A 25119-nucleotide genomic window follows, 5' to 3' on the forward strand; every position below is an offset into this window, starting at 1 on the left:
AGGTTTTAAAAAAATAGACTTTCTTAAAAAAAAAAAAAAAAAAGATGGCAAACTTCTGGTTGTATTAAAAAAAATGACCTCACAGCATTGTTGTGTTGCACAAGATGTCTAGGTTTTGATTGTGAAAAATAATAATGGTGTTATTATATATGAGAGCTTCACAAAACAATAAGTAAGATATATTATATTCGGTGTCAGCACACGAAATTGGGTTATTTAAAAGGTATATTTTAAATAAAAAAAAGGAATAATAGCTTGTTGTGATGTTTTGTGCATTGTGTGTAGCTAAATTGTGAGTCATTTTCCATGCTTGTTTATTTTAGTCTGGGCTACAGTATCATGGAAAACATGCCAACTAGCTGCAGTGCCGGAGTCCGGACGGACGGGGGCGGCTCCGGTCCGGCTCATCTTGGAGGTGGAGGTGGGGGGGGGACCCGGTGATGGATCAGCAGCCAGCAGGAATAACAACACAGCAGAGATCAATGCTGCCAGGTCTGGGGATTTAACAACAAAACAAGGAGTGGGGATCATTTTAGAGTCCCCTGGCTGACCACGACGGACAGAGGGAGACAAGGAGAGGAGCCAATCCCAGATTGTGTGGCTTGTTTTGGAAAGAGGAGCTGAGGTGGAGCTCTGCTGGAGTCGTTAGCTAGCTTTGCTAGCATGCAGCTTTCTGGTTTTGTGCGAAAAGCGGAATAAAATCGAGCTTTGGTTGGCGTTGATTTCCATTTCCATCACCTCCACCCCCTCCCCTTCACTGCCCGTCTTACCCACACACAGCTGGGAGTGTGCCCGCCGTTCATCTTTTCATTTCACAGACCCTTGCTGGATACCAAGCTAGCTGCTAAGCACCGGCTGGTTGGTGCGGCTGGAAGCCGAACACACAGCGCGTTCGCTCGGCGTGAGTGCTCACGCGATGCCGCGGATTGAGACCGGCCTGTTCGAAGAGCTAACCTCGGCGAGCTAACGCTAGCTGGACTCAGCAGGCCGCTTCAGATGGTCGGTATCCCCCCTCAGTCGGTTCATTAGATAACACAGCCCAGTCTGGAGAGGCACTTTTGGCTTCCCCTTTGCTCGGACTTTGGATTTTATTTTATTTTATTTTTTTTGCAACATCAACGACAGAAAGAGTTAGCAAATGTTGCAACTTGCTAATTAGCCAGTTAGTTCGTTAAGGTGCAATTTAAAATTTAGCGTCTGTTTACAGTCGATACACTTAATATCACCATCAAAAACCACGTTGAATAAAATCCCTGTTGGGTTTTAAGATAATCTATGCAAGCGGATGATTTGTCTTGCATGAGGTTACATAGGTTTACACAGCTGTAAAAACCACACATGTATCATATTAGTATTTCTCGTTTTGTTTTGGTTTGAGGTTTTGCTTTTGTAGTGCAAGTTGTAACTAAATAATATTCAGTTTCTTTGAGAAGATCTTCACTAAATTAGCTTTACACAGACACCAAATGCTGTTTTCCTCCTCCTCCTCCTCAGTCATTCATTCATGATTGATGATCTGTGAGGAAGCAGGCTGTCCTTTATTTGTTTTCCACTACAGTTTTTTATTATTGTTGTTGTTATAGTTTTTATTGTGAACTACTAATCTAACCAGGGGACTGAGGATATTGTTTTGAATGTTAGTTTTAGCAGCACTTTATTTTTATTTTTATTTTTTTTAAATCCTACTGATACCTAACTGGAGCCACATGGGTGGATGGGAACATGAGGAGCACTCTGTCTGATCTGAACCAGCTTCGTAGTATCCAGAAGATCTGATCGAAGCATTACAGAGAGCCCCATTGTTTGGACCGAGAACCGAAGAGGGAGGAGATGACGATGGTGATGAGGATGATGATAAAAGAGACCCAGTGACAGCATTGATCCCGCACCAGGAAGCAGAGGAGTTGTCACAAGGCTGCAGACATGAGCCTCCGCCAACCCACCTCTACACTGGACAGGTAGGAGCCTTGCACCCCGATAGTCTCAGTTTCGGTGGTGCATCCCAACAATGTGGGATTTCCAGATCAGTCTATTGATATGCCTTTAGCTAACTTCCCAGTCTGACCAGCAAAAAACAAGTCAGACAGGTTGTTTACTGGGGGGGGGGGCGATAAAATAGACCCGCTGGAACAAAGAGACGCATGAGAACTCTTACTCAAAGTCAACTTCAAGCAAAACATTTCGCAGCAGTGTTAAGGCTATTTATAGTGCGTTTCAGTGTGTGTGTCATGTTGTGACTCTTCATTTGTTGTGTCTGCTAAAACAATTGATGTACTGTAGTTCATCCCGTCTGTTACTGTTGCTCATCACCACATAGCCCAGACAGCCCTACACTGTCCTTCTGTGATTGTTTGTCTGATGCCTCTTTGTCTTGATCATATGTCTTTCCTGTTTCTCCTCCTGTCAACTTTTTTTTCTGTGTGTTCTCGTGCACATGCCCACTACTGTCTTTGTGTGTCATGTGACAGCAGGGCAGCCAATAAGAAAAACTCCCACCTGTTCAGGTAGGACAGATGTCCAGTAAGAGCTCGTGTCAGCTGGGTTTGGTTTTGTTTTTGTTTTGTTTTTTTTCGAGGGGGGTTATGGCACCTACAGATTGTACAGCTGTGGCAGGAAATTTCTCAGTGGCTGCTCTTGTTACCTCAGTACACTTCAACTTGATGTGCAGGCACAGTTGCACAGTTACCTGGTCCTTACATTAAATTTTTTTTGCATTTCATGTTTTCAAAGTGCATTGTAAGGCATTTTGACACACCAAGTCATATCCATCTGTACAAATCACACCAGTGCTCTGAATTTCAGTCTGACTTTTCAAATACACATCTGTCTCATTGTGGATATTATCCACATAATCAGGTCAATGTTGGTGATTATCTTAATTGATTGATTGGTCCATCATTTTTTTTTTATTCTATGAAAGGTTAATTGGCACCAATTCAATCAATTGTATCCTAATGAACACAAACTATTTGTCAGTTTAGACAATTTAGGTATGCCAAATTGATATTTGGTTAGATGGTTGCATCAGAATATTTTCATGAACAGTTCATGAAACAAGTTTCACTGTGTTTTGATTGAATGTTGCCTTTTCGATCAACAGTGACCTTTTAAATAATTTGAAATCAGTTTTGACAAAGTGTTGACATTGTTAAATAAACACATTCCTGGAAGTCATAGCTGCTCTCAGTGTTTACAATCTGTAAGAGTATAAAGGGTGTGGGGGTCATTTGAACTTCAATCCTTCTCCTTTTGATCAGTTTCTCCGTCTCCTTTTACATCAAGTTTGGGCTTTGGTCTGAAATACTTCTCTCTTTTTTTCTGTTTCTTTTCCTCTCAACCCGTCTGTCCTTCTCTATCATGCTTCGCTTTCAGCCCTTTTGCTGCTTGGTGAGTTTTCCTGTTGACTGCTTTCTAGTTGCTTCTAATGTTTATCATATACTCATGTTCTTGCTATTTCCACTTTCCTCCTGCACACCTTCTCTCCTCCATTATTGGTCTGTTTCCAATCATAAGCTTTCCTTCTCTCTACATGACCTGCTCCATTGTTGTTTTTTTTTTCCTTCTGCCTCAGTGACCCTCTGATGTCTGGTATTGTTCTATACTTAGTGTCTTCCTCATCTCTCATATTCAGGCTCAGCAGTCTGACCATCGGGGACTCGGACCGCAAGTCCTCTGCCACCCACCAGAGGGAACCAACGACAGACATCCCTGCAGAGACTGCAGGTATTTTCTACTATTTCAGGATTGATACAGGATTTAACTACAATTAATAACCCCTCACACCCCCCCAAAAAAAACACTATTCCTCTGTCATCCTTTCCCAGGTCCTGGTCTTGTCCAGCGATGTGTGGTGGTGCAGAAGGACCAGCTTGGCTTCGGCTTCACGGTGTGTGGAGAGAGAGTCAAGCTAGTGCAGAACGTCCGACCAGGTGAGTCAGATGCGCAGTTTTTTTAATTATTACCCGGCTTTTTCGTACACCGACGCTTTAGCAAACTGCACTGGAAGCTGCTTTTCTAGCTGCTGTCTGCAGACCATGTATTTAAACTGACAAAATTAGTGCTTTCATGAAGAAATTGCACAACCTTCAGCAAAACTGTAGTTATGAAATAAGTAGTTTTGTAGAAGCACACATAATATAACATATGTTTTAAAGTTATTATACTCCTTTACAACTTTGTAAATCCATCCATGCAGGTGGAGCTGCTGTCAAGGCTGGTGTTCAAGAGGGGGACCGTATCATTAAGGTTTTTGATACTTTCCCTTCAAGAAACTGAATTGCAAATTGTTGAATTTTGTCTTTTATTTGTTTAGTTTCCTGTTTGCAATTTTCTTCTTCTCCTTCTCTCAGGTGAACGGCTCCCTGGTGTCCTCCATGTCCCATCAGGAGGTGGTAAAGCTCATCAAATGTGAGTTTTGAACAAGTGCAAATGGTGAATTCAAGTGCTTTGTGTTGTTGAATGACGGTTTGTTGAGTTGCTACATTTATTGTTTTCATACCGTGCTTGTTTCTTGAACTGTAGCTGGACCTTATGTAGCTCTGACACTACAAGGACCTCCCCCATCAGCTGCTTCATTGCCCTTGGAGCCCCTCCCCTCTGACCTCACGCTTAATCAAAGAACTTCTCTGGGTGGGGAGGCACCTCCCCCTCCACCTCCACCCTTGCCCTCTGGACTAAGCAGCAACCCATCCCAAAGAATCACTGGGCCCAAACCACTACAGGTAAATAAAATTTCATGTGTATATATATATATACTTGGTACATCATCAAAAGGATTTATGTTGTCTGTTGTTTATTTGCCTTTTAGGACCCAGAAGTACAAAAACATGCCTCTCAAATACTCAGGAAAATGCTGGAGCAGGAAGAAGCTGAATTGCAGGTGACACCCTCACACACAAACAAATGAGCTTCACCAGTATTTCTGGAAATGGCATCTGGTTCACGTCAGTGCTGATATCAGATAGCTCACTGACCTTTGTGGAAATAGTAACATTCTACCACGCATCCTTGTTGTATTTTATCTACATAATTAGTCACAATGACCTGAACAATTTACAGGACTTGATGGAGGAGCTGTTGAGGAACCCATCGCCATCACTGGAGGAGCGGATTGAAAGTGCAAAGAGGAGAGCTCATCAAGTCAGGGTCAAGATCCAGCAGGATCTGGTGAGGAAATACTGGCTTTCACACTTATGTGCAGATTCTATATGCTCACTGCAAACCGTGCAATCTTTTGTTTCACTGAAATAGAACGTTTGATAAACAAAAAGCACCTATTCAAATTCTGTGGTCAAGTGATGAGACCGGATAAATTCATTTATTTGATTCAATGTAATAGTCAAAACAACACAATATATTTTTACGAGACTGTTAAAATTCTGCTGCCTGCAATTTTCTCCCAAAGAATGTTTTGATCTGAATTAAATATTATGTTTCATCTTTAGAGCAGATGCTGAAAATTAACTGGTGTTTTATTTTACTCTGCTTCTTCAGGAGGGAACGAGATCAGATTCAATCACGAGTTATGTCATAGCTGGAGAAGGTTTGAATCCTGATTTATTTTTCCTATTTGATTAAGGAACACTGTAATTAATTTGGAGATGTTTGAAAAATAAACACTGTATTATGATTTATGTTACCAGTTACTACCCTTACAAGATACCTTAAAAACTGGGATGTGAAGGCTGAAAACAATGTGCGCCTTTATCTATAGACGTATGCGTGGTCAGCCTTTACTTCCTGCTCAGGCTGTCTTAATTGTCGTCAAGGAACAGTGGTTTAAAACTATCCTATGCTCTTCCAGGCCGACTATCAATGGACTCGAGCGAAGGAGACGTGGAGGTAAGCCTTCGTATCTTGTCTTATCAAAAACTGGTGAGGCTGTGTATGTTGTGTGTTTGAGTTTGTGACGGTCCCACTCATTCCGTCCCTTTACGTCCTCCTTCCTCCTCCTCCTCCCCCTCCCCAGGCCTTTGAGAGTCCCCACTCCTCCCCCTTATCCTCCTTCAGGATCCCACTACACCGACGGCAGAGCTCCGACACACACACCCTCTCTGATTTGGTGAGATGGACACACACACACACACACACACACACGTCTTTGTCAAGACAAAACTTGCATAGCGCGTAAAAATACATGTGGCTCCTTCATTCTTCTGTTGAGGTTATACGGGACATTAAGAAGCTGTCAGATGATGAATAAGTAGCTTCATACTCGGACTGTAATTGTGTGTATTATTGAAAATAACCAACTCTAATTTAATTCAACCTTTGTTGAAAGTATTTCATTCATTTTAAATATTTAAAAAGATCTTTTGCTACGTAGTCTGTTGCCACAGGTAGTATGTTGACTAATCTTGCAAAGGTGATGCCTGCAGCACCAGCCACATATTTGTGGTGTATCATTCTATACTCTCTCGTTCTCTCCTCGTCATCTGCTACTCCTCATTTATGTCATGCACCAGTGTGAGCTGCAAAGCTAGTGATCGTGTGTGATGCAGGCATGTGTTAGGGTTCATATAACCACAACTTTCAATTCTTATTTTACATCATCTAGACCTGTAGCGCTGTTCACTGCATGATCAGTGCATGAGTTAAGACAGCAGATGTGTTTGGGCCTGTTGTCAGTGGGCCGACAAAGCACTTTCCATTTCTTGAAACTTGTGTGTGTGTGTTTGTGTGCGTCTGTGTTTAAAGGGCGGGAAGGCTCAGATCATTGGCCCCGAGGAAGAAGAAGAGGATGACGGCTATGCATTTAATGAGGTGGGAGGAACACTTGATACTTCTTTTTTTTTTTTTTTTTTTAATTGCTTCAACTAATTTTCTTTTAATACATCTGTAGAAATTCTTTACTTTCATCACACTTTCAGATGGACGGCCCTTTCCAGGACATCGAGTTGTTAAAATCACGACCAGCACACATGACGGTGTTCATGAGATATGTCTTTACTCAGCTTCTGGACCCCAACCCTTTGGTTAGTTTAAGTTCTAGTCTGATAGACTGACACAAATGTAATCCAGCTGATATTCTTGGATAACATTGTCAAGCACACTGAATCCAGACAATGCAGAATCGTGTCTCTGTTTATATTGTTTGCTGTGTGTCTCTGTGTAGCTGTTTTATCTGTCGGTGGAGGCCTACCTGGGCTCCAGCCCTAAAGATGCCCGTGCACTTGCACCTCAGATCTGCTCCCATTACCTGGACCCAGATGCTGTATGTTCAAACATGACTTAATAATTTTATTTGTCCATTATTATTGGCAGTATTTGTATTTATATGTTGTCACATTTAAACCAATTGTCAGTTTTTCTCTAGTCTTTTCAAAAGTACTGACATATTTAATAATTCCTTTTGCCAAATTGTGCAGTAATAAATGACAATACAACCTGATATTTGGCAAAAGGAAGTAGGAAGAAGGAAGTAAACCTGAAAGAAAATCAATTTCCTTCTTTTTCCTTTTAGCCCTTAAAAATCAAAGTACGAGAGGAGTATCTGACAGATATTGGTGAGTTGTTTGTGTTTTATAGATCATAAAATCAACCTAGAGGATTTTTTTATGTGAAACTGAAACTGTGGGTTGGTGGCTGATCTGTTGATGTTGTAACATCTTGAGGAGAAATATAATCTGCTGACTAAATGTTGTCTGTCAATGGTTCCTGCAGAGAGTCGATTACATGCTCAGGAGGACATCAGAGGGCCTCTGTCTGAGCTGCAGCAGCAGGTGCTGCCAGACATTCAGGAGCAGATACAGGACTACAGGTACATATATTCAGATATTTCTTTTTGCAATGATCATTACATTGGTAATCATTAACTCAGAGACTTATGTAGTTAGTGTTTTTATCGTTTACCATCAAAAACTAAGGTTCATCTCCCAGTTAAGTTTTCCTTAATGTGTACTCCAAAAATCTGAAATGAGAATGTGTGCAGCTCATATTCACCAGTCCAGCCTGTTCATTTGTGTTTCATAGGAACAAGCAGATGATGGGTCTCGGTTCTCTGTTTGGAGAAGGAGACCTGCAGCACCTTGACGGCGACCCAGTGAAAGAGAGACAGGTTGTTGACAGACAGGTCACCGCCCTGTGGGAGATACTGTGAGTCAGACACTGCTGTGTCATCGCACTGGTGCTGCAGCAGCCATTAACTGTAAAACCACATTAAAGTTCATTTTAAGGGCACAGGTTCATTTTCAGTTTAAGGTGGCCCGCCTTTATCTTAATAATGTCATAATAGAGAAGATCGTGTTGTTTCCTTAGGATTTATTAACATAGAATTAATCTGCCAAAAGGTGATGATGAAAAGAATTTTATATTAGTGAAGATAAACTTAATTCAAATACCAATTTTCTTACCAACGTTGCGATGCAGATAAATCCACAGATATTATTAAATTGCACAAATGTTCTCAGTTCTAATTGACCTGATCATAGATGAGTTTAGATCAGCATGTAGCTCTAATCAGTGAATACTGACACTCGTGCACAGGTTTGATGAGAGACAGGACTTGTTTTCAGGGGCTCCATAAAATAGTTATTACAGCGTGACAGATAGAGCTCACTCATAACAAAGGTCGTTACCAAAGCCGCAGAACCTGGAAACCACATGACATTCACTCCCTTAACTTTATACACACACACAAATGGCTTCCTGTCACATGATTTTGGAACTAAGTTCTTTTTCTTACACCGGCTTTTCCACCTGAATGAACTTGGTTTAGGTCAAAGGCGTCTTTGGGATATTTCTGTTCAAGCCTGCTATTTTTCATGGAGTGATCTAACAGCCTTTTTACGTCTCTCTCCCTCCCCCCCGCTGCAGGTCAAAGCATGAAGAGGACAGAAGGTAAGAGGAAGTATCTGTTTTGTCTTTGAATAGCACCACCTGTTACTCACATCTTTTCTTTCTTTCCCCTTCTGATTCTCTTCTCCACATCATATTTGCCCCCACCCCTGGTCTCCTGCAGTTCTCCTCTTGCGTCGGCAGTCCTCCTGTACCTGCGACATTCAGGTATCAAAATAAGAGACTCCAAGGTCTTCCCTGGTCTGAGTACAGAGAAGGAGAAGTGGCTTGCTTTTCTGAAGACAAAAAAGGTAAGAGCGGAAACTGCCCCGCTGGGGTCCAAAAAATTTTGTTAAAATTAGAGTTATCTGACAAGACAGAATCTAAATAAAGTCGACTGCTGTTATTTTTACTACAGTTGGAACGTGGAAAGCAAATGACTTTACAGTTTCTCTCTCCACAGCTGAGTGGTACCAAGAAAGAGAAAGATGGAGAGGATAAAAAGAGAAATCCCATCCTGAAGTACATCGGCAAACCCCGATCCACATCCCAGTCCAGTAAATACAAACACACATTTAAGTTCATGCATAAATCTTTGGCAGGAAATAAAAAAATCAATAGTAAATGATCACTCATGCTGTTTCAGTCAATTGAGGGATGTTTTAAAAAACCTTGAATCCAAATCCACTTGAAAGTCACAATGTCTATCAGTGTGAGATTCATTCTTCAAATGATCACATCGGTCTCATGAGTTCATTATCGTTTAAAATCCAAATGTGAACTCGTCTCTCAAAGGTATTGGCCCATCAGCACACCACATTAGAAGCACGCTAATGCAAACACACTCTCTGCCTGATGATGATGTGTGACAATATTGACTTCTTTTTGTCATTCGTTTGTCCCTTTATCATTGCTGCAGGTTTGTTAATTACTTTATGGAATTTGTGTTTGTTGTTATTGAGTTTTCTGATTTTTCTCGTTTTTGGTTCGTTTTCATTCTGTAGCATTCCATGTCCCGTTGTCACCCAACGAAGGTACATTGCACTTTTGTTTTTAAAAAATTTTAAGTTCAATTGTGTTTTTCATCCCAAATGCCTGATTCTTCATCTAATTTAAAAGTTTATGTTCAGACTCAATTCACACAAATGAGCCTCAATCTGCTGAAGGTGCGTCAGTACCATTAAGTGATATGTGTGTGCAGTCCGTCCTGGTAGTGTGAGGAACATCATCCAGCAGTTTGAGAATCACACAGAGACGACCGGAGAGGAAGGAGGCGACGCTGCTGACGCCCAGAGGCTCTCCTCCAGCAGCCTGGGAGAGGACAGCATGGAGAGGTAGCTCTGACATGCCACAGAATCATCTAACGGCGACTGACTGACAGTTTTTGATTCTGACTCAGTAAAACCACCATATGCTCCCCCCCCCCCACAGCCCCATGGTCTCGGTACGTCTGGCACGCAGCGAGTCGTTGAAGGCTCAGGGAGAAGGGCGTCGGCGAGGGACAGAGTCTGTCCCCCGCTCCCGTAGTGATGTGGACATGGAGGACTGTGGGGAGGAGAGGGAGGGGCCGGGCCTAAGGCCGCTGCAGCACAGCGCCTCGTCGTCTGCATCCAGCAGCTCTGCACGGTAACGACTCACTGAACTATTTAGTTTGGATTCACGCCTGATGGTGTAACATTCGCAGAGATTAATCTAATCCCTGATTATAGTCAGGTACTTAGAGGGCTGTTAATCCCAGACCCACCCAAACATTACCCCTGAAAGAACCCAGATTCTCAGCTCATGCCATCTCTCTCTCCACTCTCTCTCAAACTCAGGTCACTAGAGAACCCTACACCCCCATACACCCCTCGGTCTAGGCGCAGGTGAGTTTGCCCCATAGGTGATTGATGATCAGTGATTAATTCATTCTCCAATAGGAAATGAAAGTAACCTGACCTCTTTCCCACATGCAAATGTGAATTTCTTGAAGAAAAAACAGATTAGAAGGTGCACGATGATGTCATCCTAGAAAAAAGTTTATTTCTGTCACTCCATCCATATGTTGATCTCCTCGGGTCCATTTCCTCTATTTGTGTTTCTACGTGTGTGCGATTGTAAAGGAGTGTGGACTCACCTTTGGCCCTGCTGCTGGACACTGTGGCGCTGGAAGAGGAGGTGTGTGACGGTCAGAACTGGCAGGACACGGTACCTCCTCAGCTCCTCTCCACACTCAGCCCAAGGGAGGTGGACAGGCAGGCTGTTATATACGGTACAAGTTCAGCTTGCACATGTTCACGTTTGAATATGCATTTAATGGTCGTTTAACTTCACTGAAACAACTGTCTTTATGAAAAAGAAAGCCTATTTGCTTACCTGTACGTCCTCCTCTTCAGAGCTCTTCACCACCGAGGCGTCCCACCTGCGGACTTTACGGGTCTTGGATCAGGTCTTTTTCCAGAAGATGAGGTCTGTTCTGAACTCAGATGAGTTGGCGTGCATTTTCCCCAACTTGCACCAGGTCTACGAGCTCCACGGTCAGTTTGTGTGTCTGTGTATATGTGTCATGGGGAGGAATCTGAAATTCTCTGTAGTAAAGAAATTAGCCACTGAAAACAGGGCCAACGTTTCTGTTTGCACAAGAGAGTGAGTGCTCTTTGAAGTGGGCGTGTCTCTGGGCCTATGCTTTGCTCTGTAAATAGTAATAAATGAGGCAGATACAAACAAAAGGCCCTAAAAGGCCCTAACAGTTATGTGTAATCTCAGTCTGCAGCTCTACTGTGTCAATATGTGGCCTGGGCCTTGATTTTAAACTCCAGAGGCACACGGTGTCACCTTAATGCTCCTGCTTCACCAGGAAATAATTACTTCTTGTATCATAACATGAAGTAATTATCTGGATCCTATTGATGATATAATGTACATCCAATTGAAGCTGATCAGGCCAATCAGGTGCCTCCTTCATGTTTTTGCAGCAAGCCTGTGCGAGGCGATGAAGAAGCGGAGGGAAACGCCCATCGTTCAGGACATTGGGGATGTGATGCTGGCCAGGGTGAGTTTAATACTCTGTGGCTTCGGTTCAGCGAAGTGAAAGCTGTTCCTGTGCGTCGTTCTGTGTCAGGGGTGTCGACAGTGTTGTGTGTTTGCAGTTTGAAGGTGCATCAGGAGACGAGTTTCAGGAGCACGCGTCGCAGCTGTGCAGTCAGCAGTCTCAGGCTCTGGAGCTCATCAAGAACAAACAACGTAAAGATCCTCGCTTCGCTCACCTCATCCAGGTACATGCTTGCACGCTCGCACTGGCCCACGATAAGTCATAAGCATTAATTCTTAGATGTTTTGTAGCTGGATTTCTTTTTAAACATGCTGATCTCCTTGACTTTTATTCAGGAGTGTGAGGCGAGTCCTCACTGTCGGAGGCTTCAGCTTAAGGACCTGTTGGTGTCGGAGATGCAGAGAGTCACCAAGTACCCGCTGCTGCTGGACAACATCATCAAACACACAGAGGGTGAGTGCTGCTGGCTTGATGTTGGATGGCCGTGCGCCATAAATCCCAGCGACTCGATCCTCAAGACGTGTTCTCGTTTCTCCTTTTAGCTGGCTCGTCTGACCTCCCTTCACTCCAGCGGGCCCAGGCTTGTTGCCGAAGAATTCTGCAAGCTGTCAATGAGGTCGTCAGGGAAACGGAACACCGGCAACGCCTGAGTCAATACCAACGCAGGCTGGATGCCGCCCCACAGTTTAAGGTAGTTGAAAACCATAGTTGTCTCTTCTTGGTTACAGTGTTTATATTGTAATGAAGGCTGCCAACCATCTTTTTTTTTTTTTTTTTATCAAATTTTATTTATTTTATTCGCAGAGTCTGGATCTGACCGCAAAGCGAATGATTCATGAAGGGCCCCTCACCTGGAAAGTGAGCAAAGATAAGCAGATAGGTGAGTATCTGTCAGTGTCTGTCTGACAAACACTCGTCAGTTTGATGTCATAAGCGTTACTGAACCTCTCTGAATCCCTCCATCAGAGATCCAAGCGCTGCTGCTGTCAGACTGCCTGGTCCTTCTTCAGAGAGGCCCAGACGACCGGCTGCAGCTGCGATATCCTTCCCGCTGGCTGGGTGGAGGCGGAGGAGTCAGCGGAGACAGCAAGACCTCCTTCAGCCCTCTGGTGAAGCTGGACTCCCTGCTGGTCCGCCCAGTAGCTACAGGTACATCTACAGCGTCTTTTGGAGATAGGCTTTAAACATAAAATCAACACTCATGCCGTCTTTTTTCTTTCTGTGAATTTTCTAAAATTGCATAACACGGCATTAAGCCCTCTTTTATGTGTCTGAACTATTGTCCAAATTTTGTGGCTACCCTCCAGACAACAAAGCACTCTACGTCATCAGCACCACAGAGAGGCAGATCTACGAGCTGGTTGCTGGGTCATCATCAGAGAAAAACACGTCAGCTGCTTTCTATCATCCGTGTACTTCACATTGCTGCATGTTTGAAACACGAGCTAACGTAATTTTTGTTTTACAGTTGGAAAGATTTACTTGAAAAGACGGTCTCATCAGCTGATGGCTCATCGCCCCTAATCAATCATGGATCCATACCTATACCGTGAGTTAATCTGCTCTAAAGAAGTGGGTTAGGAGTCCTTTTCAAGGGATTCTGTTAAATTACTTTTAACAAATGTTGTGTATTATTCTGTTAAATGTGTCTTTTTATTTTTTATACATCATCCTCACGGAAGTCAATTTTTTTGTTGTGTTTGTGTGTATTTTCTGTAGTTCCCCCAGTATACGCAGTGCTTCCCCAGTCTCAACTGGCAGCAATGTTGATGCAGGTACTTTCCACGTCTTTCCCATTTAGCTTTAGTAAAATGTTAGTCACCCACTGAAAAGTTTGAAGGATCTCCGACTGATTTCAATCTTCCAGACAACTCGATGACGGAGCAGTCAGATTCCATGGAAACTCATTCCTCCAGCAACGACATTGTGCTCTCTGACAACACACCTGTGGACCAATCAGAAGACTTCATGTGTGGCGAACGACAAGCAGTTGGCGTGGCAGAAGCAGCTTTACAAGACGGTGAGGAAAAGAGCAGAGCGTGATTTCGACAAGCTTTTGGATAATTAATTAAACAGCACGATCAATTTTTCACACCTCCGCAGTTGAAACGTTACGACAACTCATATCACGAGACCTGGAAGAAGACGGCTGGAGCCACGATTCCGATGACACGCCCACCAACGAGACGGCCAATGACGGCAGCTCGTTCTCCGAAACTCAGCGGCTGGAGTCTTTGGAAGCGGCCCTCAACTTGAGCACCGACTGGGAGGCTGAACCTGAAGAGGCTCCGCCCCCTGACACAGAACAGCCCAACGTTCAGGTCGTAAGGAAAGGTAACACATAAGATCACCTGTCATTCCTCCGCATGTTGGCAGATCACTTGGCAGAGATTATTTGAAGATGCGTTGTCGTTATCAGTCTGGTTTGGTGTTGACTAAACTGGAGGTGAATTCAGCTGACTTCGTTCTTTTTTTTTTTTTTTTTCCTCGATCCAATCTGAACGTCTTTGCATGTTTCTCTGCACACTTTGATTCTTCTTCTGTGTTCCTCTTTTGGTTTCACACTGGCTCCTACTTCCACATACGCCTCTCTGATTCCACGTCCACACGCTCTTTACTTTGTCACACATCTGTCCTCTGTGCCTAGCTATGGTTGCGGGTCCTTCTTCTTCTTCTGTCCCTGATGGCATCACTGATAATGTCTCCCTCCCCCTCGACCAATCATCCAAGCTGAGAGGCGAGGCCACTGCGCAGGGTAATGATGAGCAATTTAGTCGAGACATGTATTTTTGTATTGTGTCATTTGTGTGGTTCTGTATTAAGAAATGATTAGTGAGATAATATATTATATGTATATTATATATATGTCATTGTCAACAACACACGTTGTGTTTATCACATATTTGCGCTTTAGGGAACACGTTCTACTTGGTAATGCCGACAGAGCAGGGAGAGAGCATCACTGATGACCTCGCTGACCCTCCAACGCCCACCGCCAGCCACTTCCCTCAGCCTCTGGAGAAAGTGAGTTCAGCGCAGACACAACCTGAGGAGGAAACACCGGCCTGCGAATCAGAGGCCACGCGACTGCTACAGGAAGAAAGAATGGGCCAGTCGCAGGCTGGGCACCAGAGTCACGTCATCAAAAACGTGGATGAGATTTTCCACACTATCGAGGGGCTGATGAGCAAGTTGCGCCAGCTGAAGGTGGGCTATCCGTCTGTGTGAGCTCACTTTTCCCTCATCTGTTACGTAAAAAGGTCAAACAGCGACCACAAAGTGATTACTATTCAGAAAACAAGCTGAAACAAGGCTTGATGGGAGAATCCCCCGGGGGGTGGCCTTCTATTTCAGGACAATACAATTAACCCCAAAAACAAGTGGTTTACTGGGCCAAGCCCGTCTGAGCAGCAGGAGGAATTGATCAGTAGTAAATTTTCACCACTCAGCAGGCAGCTGATTTATTCCTGATTTTCAACTCACATTTCTGTTCATCTACACCTTTACAGGAAATAGAAGCGGCTCATCAGAAGCTTTTGAAAAACCTCACAGAGCCCCCCGTCAATCAGGAGTCAGGCGACCAAAAGTGTCGATCAGCAGCTGTCTCCAGGACTCCATCTCTGGACCGCGGCTCAGGAGACGGTGAGCAGGAGAATCACTTTAGAATCAAAGCAACGACTGACAGTGCAGGTTCAGTTTTTCAGCTGCTCCAACCTGTTTTTCCTTTGAACCCTTTCAGACAAAGAAGGAAGTCCAGCGGAACCCAAAATTCTGTCAACTGGATTCTGATGTCTTTCTGGAGTGGATCTAGTCTGAGCACACCCTTATGCACCCTAGCAGCCCCGCCCCCGTTTGCCCCACGTCCCTGCATGCACCGACCAGCGGAGCAGAACCTAAGGACTGTCGCTGTTTTTGTTTTTCCAGTCGGACTTGTCAGGATTTCTGAGGTCAACGCAACCTCTGACTTCTACCAGAGCATGAGGAGGAGTCCAGGGCAGGTGAGGGAAAAGTGTGCAAAGGGAAAAAAACAAAAACAAAAGGCAGAAGACAAGTCGACTAATAAGGAGAAAAGGAAAGGTTGGAGGACTAAGTTGGATATTTGTGAAGGAAAGTGAGTTGTATGTCTCTCTTTGGAGCTGGTTGAAGGAACGAAGCAGAAAAGCGTTGAAATGTTAATTTAAGGAAAAATCTGAGGGACCGAACACCCCAGCACTTTACCCACGATGCATCCCTCTGTCATTTGCACCCTCTACAGTGGACAGATCAGGGACTGGACAAGCCTTGGGTTTCTTTTTTTAGGGGCTGACTCGTAAGCAGTGTTGTCCCCCGGGGGTCCCCTTGCCCCCTTCCACTGGTTGCTATACACTGAGTTCACCTGCCACAAAGGCCGAAGGACTGTGTCTATATTATTCAGGTTATTTGCACTGGGTAAGGAAACCATTACCACAAAAACACAAGCATCATTTAACTTTATTCTTCATCTCATGTGGGAGAAACGGCGGTTATCTGCAGAAACCATTGCAGGCATGCTATCATATCCTTAAGCCTTTTTATTTTTAAGCTGCAAGATGGCTGTTTGTCCATCGATGCAACATATTCATTATTACATGTTTTCATATCAATTGTTCATTTTGCATTACTGGAAACACTACTGCGCTGTTTACTACTGAAATGCTGGCATGTTTTTATTTTCAGCGCTGCTTGTTCAGCGTGCAGGGATCTCAGCGATTCGTTTCACAGCCTCAGCGGCTTCACACAGCTGTCGTGAGCGTTTTAAATCGCTGAGGATAAAAGATCAGGAGGTTTTGCGTGTTCAGATTTAAGGCCGGCAATGTCGACAACGTGTGTGAGGAAACAAGATTATTACAGATTTAAAGTTAGAAACTTGAATTTTCTTTGTGTTTCTCAGTTACATTGCTGCCAAATATTGCCACTAACATTGCCTGTCCACACCACCAGGTTTGACGGTTCGTCCTCTCTCCAGTGTATTCTGTGCGTAAATCCCAACAAAAAATATTGTGAACCAGCATCTCCTCCCTTTGTCCTTTTCAGTGGTCACTCCCTACAGTGTTTATGTCCCTCTCGTCCACGTCCAAAGACTCTTTACCAAGTAGCTTTCTAATGTGAAATCCTCAGAAGAACTGACGTTTACTCAAAGATTAGAAGAGCTTTGTAAAAATGAAATTTTACAAAGAATTCAAGGAACGTTTTGAAGAAACGGCTCATATTCTTTCCTGTCAAACACAATGTCAGAAGATCGATACCGTTCTGAGATATTTATGGCGAACATTAATCCAGCATCCGGTTATCTTAGCTTAGCATCAACACTGGGAGCAGGAGGAAAGCTCCCAGAATAAAAGGTTCAGTGTTAATGGGAGCCACCTCTGGACTTTCCCACACTTTACTCTTCATGTCAGCATTTATAAAAAAAAGGCAAACTATCCCACAATTCCTTATTGTACTCAATGTTCAGAATAGTTTAGGGTGCCTTTGTTGAGGCGTGCATAACCAGCAACCAGCAAAAACTGACGCTAACCAAGTGTTTTTTTTTTTTTTATGCCTGTTTATATGGATCTAAATACACACTACAAAAACTGCAAATGTGTTTAAACTGCTACGAGGAATGAGGTCTGAATGAGAAGTTCTTCAGCGTGCCAGTTTAACTGTTTTCCTGCTGGCGTCTTTCTCTAACGAGGCCGGGCAGAATCGCACTATACCAACGTTTATTTGAGCTGGTTTCAAATACTAATTGAGGAGCGCTTTAGTGAGTAACCCCGCCCCCCGCCCCGTACCAGCATCAGACCTGACGACACACTACCCATCAGCCATGAGTCGACTGCTAAAATGATGTTTCACTGCCTGGAGGAAGGTTTTCGCTCTGTAGCCAGCACAACGTAAGGAGGAGAAGATACAGGTGTTTAAAAATATAAAAGTGCTACTGATCACCAGGACGGCTGACTTTCAAATATAAAAATGTTCTACCAAAGTGAAATATCTTTTCAGTGGCTGCTGTCTTTCAAGCATCTCGGACCAGGAAACAGGTTTTATTCTATGAAAAAATGTCACCACATGCAAAGTTAGTTTTTGACCGTAGTTTCACAGATAATGTCGAGTCTTGGTCTGAGGTGGTTGAATCAAATTTCAAACTCTTTCTCTTCTCTAAAAATCTTTCTGTGCATATTCTTGTTTTTCCACCAGCGTTTTACATCCCCAGTTTCTACCTCCACACTTCAGTTCTTTTCTACACTCATCTCATACATTGGCGTCATCAGCATTGTGGCCCTGACTGGCTGTAAGGAAGCTATAACTGATTCCTTTTTCTTTTTTATGATATTGCACAAACAAAAACTTCCCTGCACGGTGCAAACTACTGTATGCATTCACAAATCTTTAACTTTCATCTCATTGTCTTTATTTTGTGTCTTTAAAAAAAAAAAAAAAAAAATCGTGTTCACCCATGTAATATAGAGAAATCAGACCAAGTTGTTTTATATATGTTCATTTTTTTTCCTGTAAAAACGTAGTCATCGCATTTGATTTTATTTTTGTAGATAAAAATGATGTATAAATTATTTTTTTTCGCCCTTGTTTTTAAAATTGGTGAGATTGTTAGCTGCACAGAAGGAAAATGGAGCTCATGTTAAAGATTCCTGTGTTTTGTGAGATTAAAAGAAACTGGACAAAGAAAAAAAATAGCTGATTGCCTAATTCATTGAGTCCTAAATATTTTAAGCGTCCTCAATTATTTATTGTCTTTTTATGTCCCATTATTTTTAATAACTAGTTTTCACTTCGTTATTTTACTCCATTATTGGTGAAGCACAGCAGAGAGACATGTAATTTATAATATCTAATATAAACTACTCAGTTACAATTTAAAGAAAATGTGCAGACTGGAATCAGCTGAATATGATGGTGATAATAGTAAATGTCACATTTAATACTTCACTTTGTGACTTTAATGTCATTTCAATAAACTTCTTTGAATTGATCAGATCATTCTCAGAAAACCAAACCAGAGTGTTCAGTATCAAAAGGCTAATTAAAGTTTTACAGATGTTTTCATCTGGAAATGAAATCTTTCTTTTTTTTGTTCACTGCTCTTATTTTGTACAGTTTGTATATAAAAAATTACGTTGTATTCTATTATCACATTTCCGGTTTTGTTTTGAAGCTCCTGACCGGAAGCAGGGCGGGTCCTTCCGTCTAACTTGACAGTCCTCCGGTGCGGGATGCTCCCCGCCTCCTCCGGCTCTCTGCGGGGTTTCTCCTCCTCACGCAGCCGGGATGAGGTGCGTGTCGCTGGCTTTTGCAGACGGGAGGAGACAAACAGACACACAAAGAGGAGTCCAGCTGCCGGCCTGAAGGTAAGAGCCCTCCGGCGGCTGCTCGTCCGTCAGCGTGTGTCTTTGTTGTAATTACAAACAGGCTCCGTTTTTTTTGTTTGTTTTTTTTTCCGCCGTGCTGAAGCTGAATTTTCTGCTTTCTCACTTTATCCCTTTTTGCGTTTTTACGCACGCCGTGCCAAGTGGAACAGCTGGTGGATAAGGCATTTAGAGGGGGGGGGGGGGGTGGTTTGCATTTATTTATTTATTTGTTTTATCCAACTGTTGTCAACATGTATGAGTGGCCTGGTTGTGTATTCACCGGTGTGTCGCCCACCTCTCCCCAGCCTGGGTGTGTCCTGGGGGGGCTCACATCTTTAAAAACGCCGTGTTTTGGACTTTGCAGGCAGAACTGCCCGGTCTTGGGTCGCTCTTGGTCTTTGGACAGGCGGCAGCCACACCCCGCTGGCTGGCCCACTGCCACCCTGAGGCCTGGAGGCCCCTGGGGGCCCCACGTATGATCACTGTAAAGAGAAACCTGACTTCTCTTTGTCAAACACAGTAAATCACAATAAGAAGAAGCGCAGCTGCTGCCAGCAGAGATTCTCAGTCACGGTGGAGGCCAAGCTGTTTGTTTTTCACAGTGTGCCAACAGTTTCCACGCCGCGTGCACGTGGACTCAAAATCAATGAGACAGACTGATGTCAACTCTCTTCTGCACATTATTGATTTCTGGTTTTTCTTTTATCTGACTTCAGACTTTTTTTTTTTTTTTTTTTTAAACCAAACTGCAGCCAAGATGGCGTGCGGCTTTTTTCCTCCTCATCTGTGTCTGCTGCTGTTTGCGGTACATTAAAAAACACAAACACAGTACGACAGGTTTTAAAATCTCCGTGCCTCGCCAGCGCAGATCACATGAAATCTGTTTCTGAGGTTGGACCCAGGAGGTCAAGGTACGAATGGAGAGCACGAGGAGGTTTGTTATTAGATTAGTTTGTTTATTCTGCTGTTCAACTCTCAAACACAAACAGATTCTGAAAGCAGAAATGTCCCTAAAATGAAATCACGTTGGTAGTTTGGCGAGTTATGAGTGTCTCTTTCTGTCCTCTGAGGTGTTTGGTTGAAAGGGTGGGGGTGGGGGTGGGGGTGGGGGGGAGGTGAGTTGATGTTCATGTGGCCATGGAAACGACCCCCCTCCCCCCTGCCTTTTCTCACCCACAGCCTCCCATTCATGCCCATTGTAGCAGCTAAGCTCTGTTGCCCTTGGAGATCACAGGGGACAGTTGGGGAATGCAGCGTCTCCACAAGTACGTATCGCACATGAAGCAACACAAAAACAAACACACACAGGAAGAGTCGATGCACACGAGATAAGACCAGAAAAAAAAAAACCTCATGTGAACCAGATGATCTCTTTCTCTCTCTCTCGAAATATTTTTTTTTCTTGGCTCAGACGTAGAAAGAAACATTTCAGCTTTTCTTGAGTCATTCGTGTACAAAACTGGAACGTGTTCGTTCGGTCCTCCTCGCTGGAGACTTCCAGCCCAGAATAGAAGCTGGCGTGCTCGCCCTTCATTGGCTGAGCACACAGCGGAGTTGCTCATAAAACTCCCCCAAAGCAGACGAGGCTTCACACACCTCCCAGTGCCGCCTCTCTGCTGATTGTTCGGCGCTTTTACTCCTCGCCTGATGTGACAAATGATCCTTTTTCCTTCCTGTTCGCCCCTTCTCATCTCTCCTTCGCTGTCCCCCCCCCAGACCTCCAAGATAGATTCCCTCCGGACTAAAGTGGACCTGCTGCGCCTCCCTCTGGCCCTCTCCACCAAATCCATCAACGACCGCAAGAGCCAGCTGGGCGTGGTCTGGGAGAAGGGCGGCGGCGGAGGGGCTCAGAAACCCCGCCCACCGCCAGCCTCCGACATGGACAACGACTCCATATACTCGGGCTACTCTTTTAAGTCATCCTACTCAAGAAGCTCCCGCAAACACAGGTGAGACGAGCAGCGGCCTTTTGGTTTGTTTGTTGAAAAAAACTCCTGTTTCGCCAAAGTTTACTTTACTGTTGAGAAAAAGACGATTCAGGAGATTTAAGCAGGACAGGAAGCACGAAGTGGTTATCCGGTTTAAAGGTCCCTGACTCGAGATGTTTTGTCTCCAGAGAGAGGAGGGAGCGGCATCGATCAAAGAGTCGGGACAGCAGCGTCCGGGGAGACAAATCGGTGACCATCCAGGCTCCCGGAGAGCAGCTGCTGGACGGCGAGTCCACCAGAGGAGACGACAGGGTCGGAGTTCAACGCCCATCGTCTGAAGCTGCCATCTCCGTCGCTCACCCGTCTCACCTCCTCTCTCTCTCTCTCTCTCTCTGCAGGACGATAACTGGGGGGAGACCGCCACCGTGGTCACCAGCACCTCCGTGGACAGCATCTCCAATGAGGACCTGACACGGATCTCTAAGGACCTGGAGGAGTCCTCGCCGCTGGAGTGTCGCCGTTTCTTCGGTTTGGCGGTGGGCGCCGTTCTGGGGCTCTTTGCTCTGGTCACTCCTCTGGCCTTCTTGGCCCTCCCACAGCTGCTGTGGCGGGACACGCTGGAGCCTTGCGGCACGCCATGCGAGGGCCTTTGCATCTCTCTGGCCTTTAAGCTCCTGATCCTCCTCATCTCCACCTGGGCGCTGTTCCTCCGCCCGCCCAGAGCCACCCTGCCACGCTTCTTCATCTTCCGCTGCCTGCTGCTGGCGCTGGTCTTCCTCTTCGTGGCGTCCTATTGGCTCTTCTACGGGGTGCGCGTGCTGGAACCCCGGGAGACGGATTACAGGGGAATTGTGGGATATGCAGCTTCTCTGGTGGACGCGCTGCTGTTCATTCAGTACCTGGCCCTGGTCCTGCTGGAGGTCCGACACCTGCAGCCTGCCTTCTGTCTGAAGGTGGTGCGGAGCACGGACGGAGCCAGCCGGTACTACAGCGTGGGACACCTCAGGTTAGTTTCAGCTCATGCCATGCTGTCTGCTTCTCGCCATCAGTGGTTAGCCGCTTCCCTTCTGTGTCTGTTAGATCACCAGGGCTGATATTCAAAGACATCTGTGCTCTCAAACGAAAATAATTTATCGGAGGAACTCTTGTCTTTCCTTCCTTCCTGCTTCGCAGTGTTCAGCGAGCAGCGTTGTGGGTTCTAGATCAGTACTACAGTGACTTTCCGGTTTATAACCCCGTCCTGCTCAACCTGCCAAAGTCCATCCTTACGAAAAAGATGTCTGCCTTCAAGGTCTACACGCTGGGAGAAGGTGAACTAGTTTTTTCTTTCTCTCACTTTATCCATTCAGTCTTTGTGTATATTTAAAGTGCACTAACTGTGAGCAGGATAACGATCCAAGTGAGTCTGAGAGATGCAGCATGTCGTTTTGAATACATCATCATCATGTGTTGAATTAAGAGCTGAAGTAAACATCAGCAGATGAAAAAAAAAAGGATGAAGCCGCAGTGAAATAAAACCAGTCCGTGCTCTTCTGTCCACAGAAAACAGCACCAGTAACTCCACGGGGCAGTCCAGAGCCATGATCGCCGCCACCGCTCGGAGACGAGACAACTCCCACAACGAGTACTACTACGAGGAGGCCGAGGTGGAGCGGAGGGTCCGCAAACGCAAGGCCAGGTGAAGACAAACGCAGGTGAACGTGTGGAGAGAGTGAATTCGAAGGATGTGATGGACTCCACTGTCGAGGGGAGAAACAATTTGAGTTCCCTGGAGTAACCCACGCGTTCGTTTGATGAAGCTCTTGCGATCAGCTCCTAGCGGCCGTTGGTAGTCCCTGTTTTCGTGCAAAGAGAACAGACACAGACAGATGACAACTGCAGTGTATCTTCTGCATTCAGTCAGCAAGTAGAAGAAGGACAATGAGTGTTTCACTAAGTTTAAACTGTGCGAAGGTGTGTGTGTGAGAAGCAGAACGTCAGATATTCCAGCAGAAGTGTGAGTCACTTTCATTTGTTGGTGAGAGCAGCTTTAAACCCGCTCACGCTGTAACGTCTCCTCCCAGGCTGGTCGTGGCTGTAGAGGAAGCCTTCACACATATCAAGCGTTACCAGGAGGAAGAGGCGGCGGCGGTGGCAGCTTCGCTCAAGCACCCGCGGGAGCTGATGGACCCGAGGGAGGCGGCTCAGGCCATCTTCGCTCCCATGGCGAGGGCCATGCAGAAGTATCTCCGTGCCACCAGGCAGCAGTCCTACCACAGCATGGAGAGCATCATCACCCACCTGCAGTTCTGCATCACGCACAGCATGACGCCGCGGGTGAGTGAGCGAACGAGCGCCTGCCCCAGTCGGCCCTCTCTCCTTCCGCAGAGTTCATTCAAATGATTTCATTGATGTGTATTATGTGAAACTGTCTTTAACAGGCCTTCCTGGAGCGCTACCTCAGCCCGGGCCCCACGCTCCAGTATCTGGACAGCAGTGGCAGAGGGCGCCAGTGGACACTTGTGAGTGAGGAAGCGGTGACATCGCCTCTGCGTCGAGGCCAGGTCTTCACCCTGAAACGCTCGGACTTCTCCCTGGTCGTCACCGTCACGCCGCTGCCCTTCCTGCGTCTCGGCGAGGAGTTCATTGACCCCAAAAGCCACAAGTTTGTCATGAAGCTGCAGTCAGAGACGTCTGTGTAGGACGAGCTGGACTTTGTCAGAGGTGGACACGGCTGGTGATCATGAGCTCACAGGAAAGGCCCACTCTGACCTTGTTCCTCTTTTGCTTCGAGGTGTCAGAAGCTGTAAGTCAAAGTGCTGACTGTGAACTTGTGATTAACAGCCAGTTCCCCTTTTTATAGGACTGATTCATTACGAGTGTAACGAACTACATTCTCTTGATAAGATCGATTAGAGTTTGGCCTCGTTGTCACCAGGCTGTTAGATCGGAAAGTCTTCCAAAAGGACACATCTGACCCGGATCAGATGGAGGCTGGTTTTTAGTTCGCTCATCTCACACACACAGAAATCCACTAAAACTAAAAGCTCCCTTTGTTTTGGTTTGTTTTTTTCCATTTTGGACTTTTGACTGACAGCATCAAAGGGATTTGAACCCCCACCCCTGTCCTGCTCCTTCCTTATTTTGGCAGTGCTACTTCCACAGTTTACTGAAAAGTGGATATACGTACTGTCCAGTGAAACGACGTAAAACACCAGAGCGCTGTCATAAACTGCACACTTCGTGGTAATATTTCCCCTTTAGCTGTCATGGAAATACTTTTTGTTTGTGAACTTCCACTGAAGTTGTGTAGTTGTATTTTGTGTTATTCTCAAGCACAGTGAAGAATCAGTTTGTCTCAGTAAGCTCAGGCACAAGAAGCGCCGGTTAGTTTTATTTTTTTGGCTACTTAAACAACGTTTTCCGAATTTGTGCTTTCCAAGTACCGACTTATCTGTTTACCTCTGATACAAACCCTCAGCGGAGATGTGTGTTGGATTATTCATTTCCTGTCCAAACATCTCCTTGACACCAGATTGCCTCTTAGCTCCACTCCACTACTGTTTGTTGGTTTCTGGGTGTCTGAAGGAGGAATAAAAAGCGGCTGTATGAATTTTGGGGTTTACAGACGCCGACTCCTCCGTACGCTTTCAACAAACTTGTCTTTTTTTACACTAGAAATAGAGATTGTCGTTGTCAATCACAGTTTACATTTTGATACAGTTGTCTAAGATTGTACTTTGCTGCCCTTTTATTGTACTGAAACTAAACTAACACTGAAAATCATTGCCTTTAAGTAAGAGTGTTATTTGCCGTTTTTGAATTTGTGATAAATGATGGCATCTGTAACTAATTGTGCGTATGTGTGTAAGTGGCTGGTTTTTGTTGTTTGTTGGTCGTGGGAGTGCAGTAGAACAGATGTCTGCTGCTTTTTTTGGATACCCAAAACTTTGATCCTACAGCAACTGTAATTGAAGAACAGAATTAAATTAATTAAAATGAAAAAATTGATTTGGGGGGATAACAGTTCAGTGTGTTC

At 44.8% G+C, this 25119-nt stretch overlaps 2 protein-coding genes across 5 annotated transcripts; both read left to right on the forward strand.

The window, feature by feature from the left end:
* The first annotated feature begins 430 nt into the window (after positions 1 to 430).
* On the forward strand, positions 431 to 18284 carry arhgef11 (Rho guanine nucleotide exchange factor (GEF) 11). 4 transcript variants are annotated; one of them, XM_029526252.1, is made up of 42 exons: positions 431 to 1958; positions 2469 to 2504; positions 3632 to 3723; positions 3825 to 3929; positions 4196 to 4245; positions 4350 to 4407; positions 4522 to 4721; positions 4808 to 4879; positions 5059 to 5166; positions 5494 to 5542; positions 5804 to 5841; positions 5969 to 6061; positions 6697 to 6762; positions 6870 to 6974; positions 7115 to 7213; positions 7463 to 7505; positions 7663 to 7759; positions 7972 to 8094; positions 8815 to 8838; positions 8960 to 9086; positions 9239 to 9332; positions 9780 to 9809; positions 9977 to 10109; positions 10207 to 10401; positions 10593 to 10640; positions 10878 to 11026; positions 11151 to 11291; positions 11730 to 11806; positions 11904 to 12029; positions 12142 to 12259; positions 12349 to 12497; positions 12611 to 12686; positions 12773 to 12955; positions 13114 to 13195; positions 13275 to 13355; positions 13526 to 13581; positions 13674 to 13826; positions 13910 to 14140; positions 14454 to 14561; positions 14721 to 15013; positions 15316 to 15448; positions 15546 to 18284. In XM_029526252.1, exons 1-42 carry the CDS (start codon positions 1924 to 1926, stop codon positions 15593 to 15595), a joined length of 4326 nt encoding a protein of 1441 aa, XP_029382112.1. In that variant the 5' UTR covers positions 431 to 1923; the 3' UTR covers positions 15596 to 18284. The 4 variants fall into 4 exon arrangements, with proteins under 4 accessions (XP_029382112.1, XP_029382113.1, XP_029382115.1 ...); XM_029526253.1 differs by having other exon boundaries at positions 2472 to 2504; XM_029526255.1 differs by lacking the exon at positions 14454 to 14561.
* A 716-nt stretch (positions 18285 to 19000) lies between these two features.
* Positions 19001 to 25034, forward strand: LOC115058999 (vang-like protein 2). The gene is made up of 8 exons (XM_029526581.1): positions 19001 to 19173; positions 20890 to 21122; positions 21290 to 21413; positions 21500 to 22107; positions 22275 to 22411; positions 22644 to 22779; positions 23165 to 23417; positions 23522 to 25034. Exons 1-8 carry the CDS (start codon positions 19039 to 19041, stop codon positions 23780 to 23782), a joined length of 1887 nt encoding a protein of 628 aa, XP_029382441.1. The 5' UTR covers positions 19001 to 19038; the 3' UTR covers positions 23783 to 25034.
* The last annotated feature ends 85 nt before the right edge of the window (positions 25035 to 25119 follow it).

This window comes from Echeneis naucrates, chromosome 18 (assembly GCF_900963305.1).
Source record: "Echeneis naucrates chromosome 18, fEcheNa1.1, whole genome shotgun sequence".
NCBI classification, from domain to species: Eukaryota; Metazoa; Chordata; class Actinopteri; order Carangiformes; family Echeneidae; genus Echeneis; species Echeneis naucrates.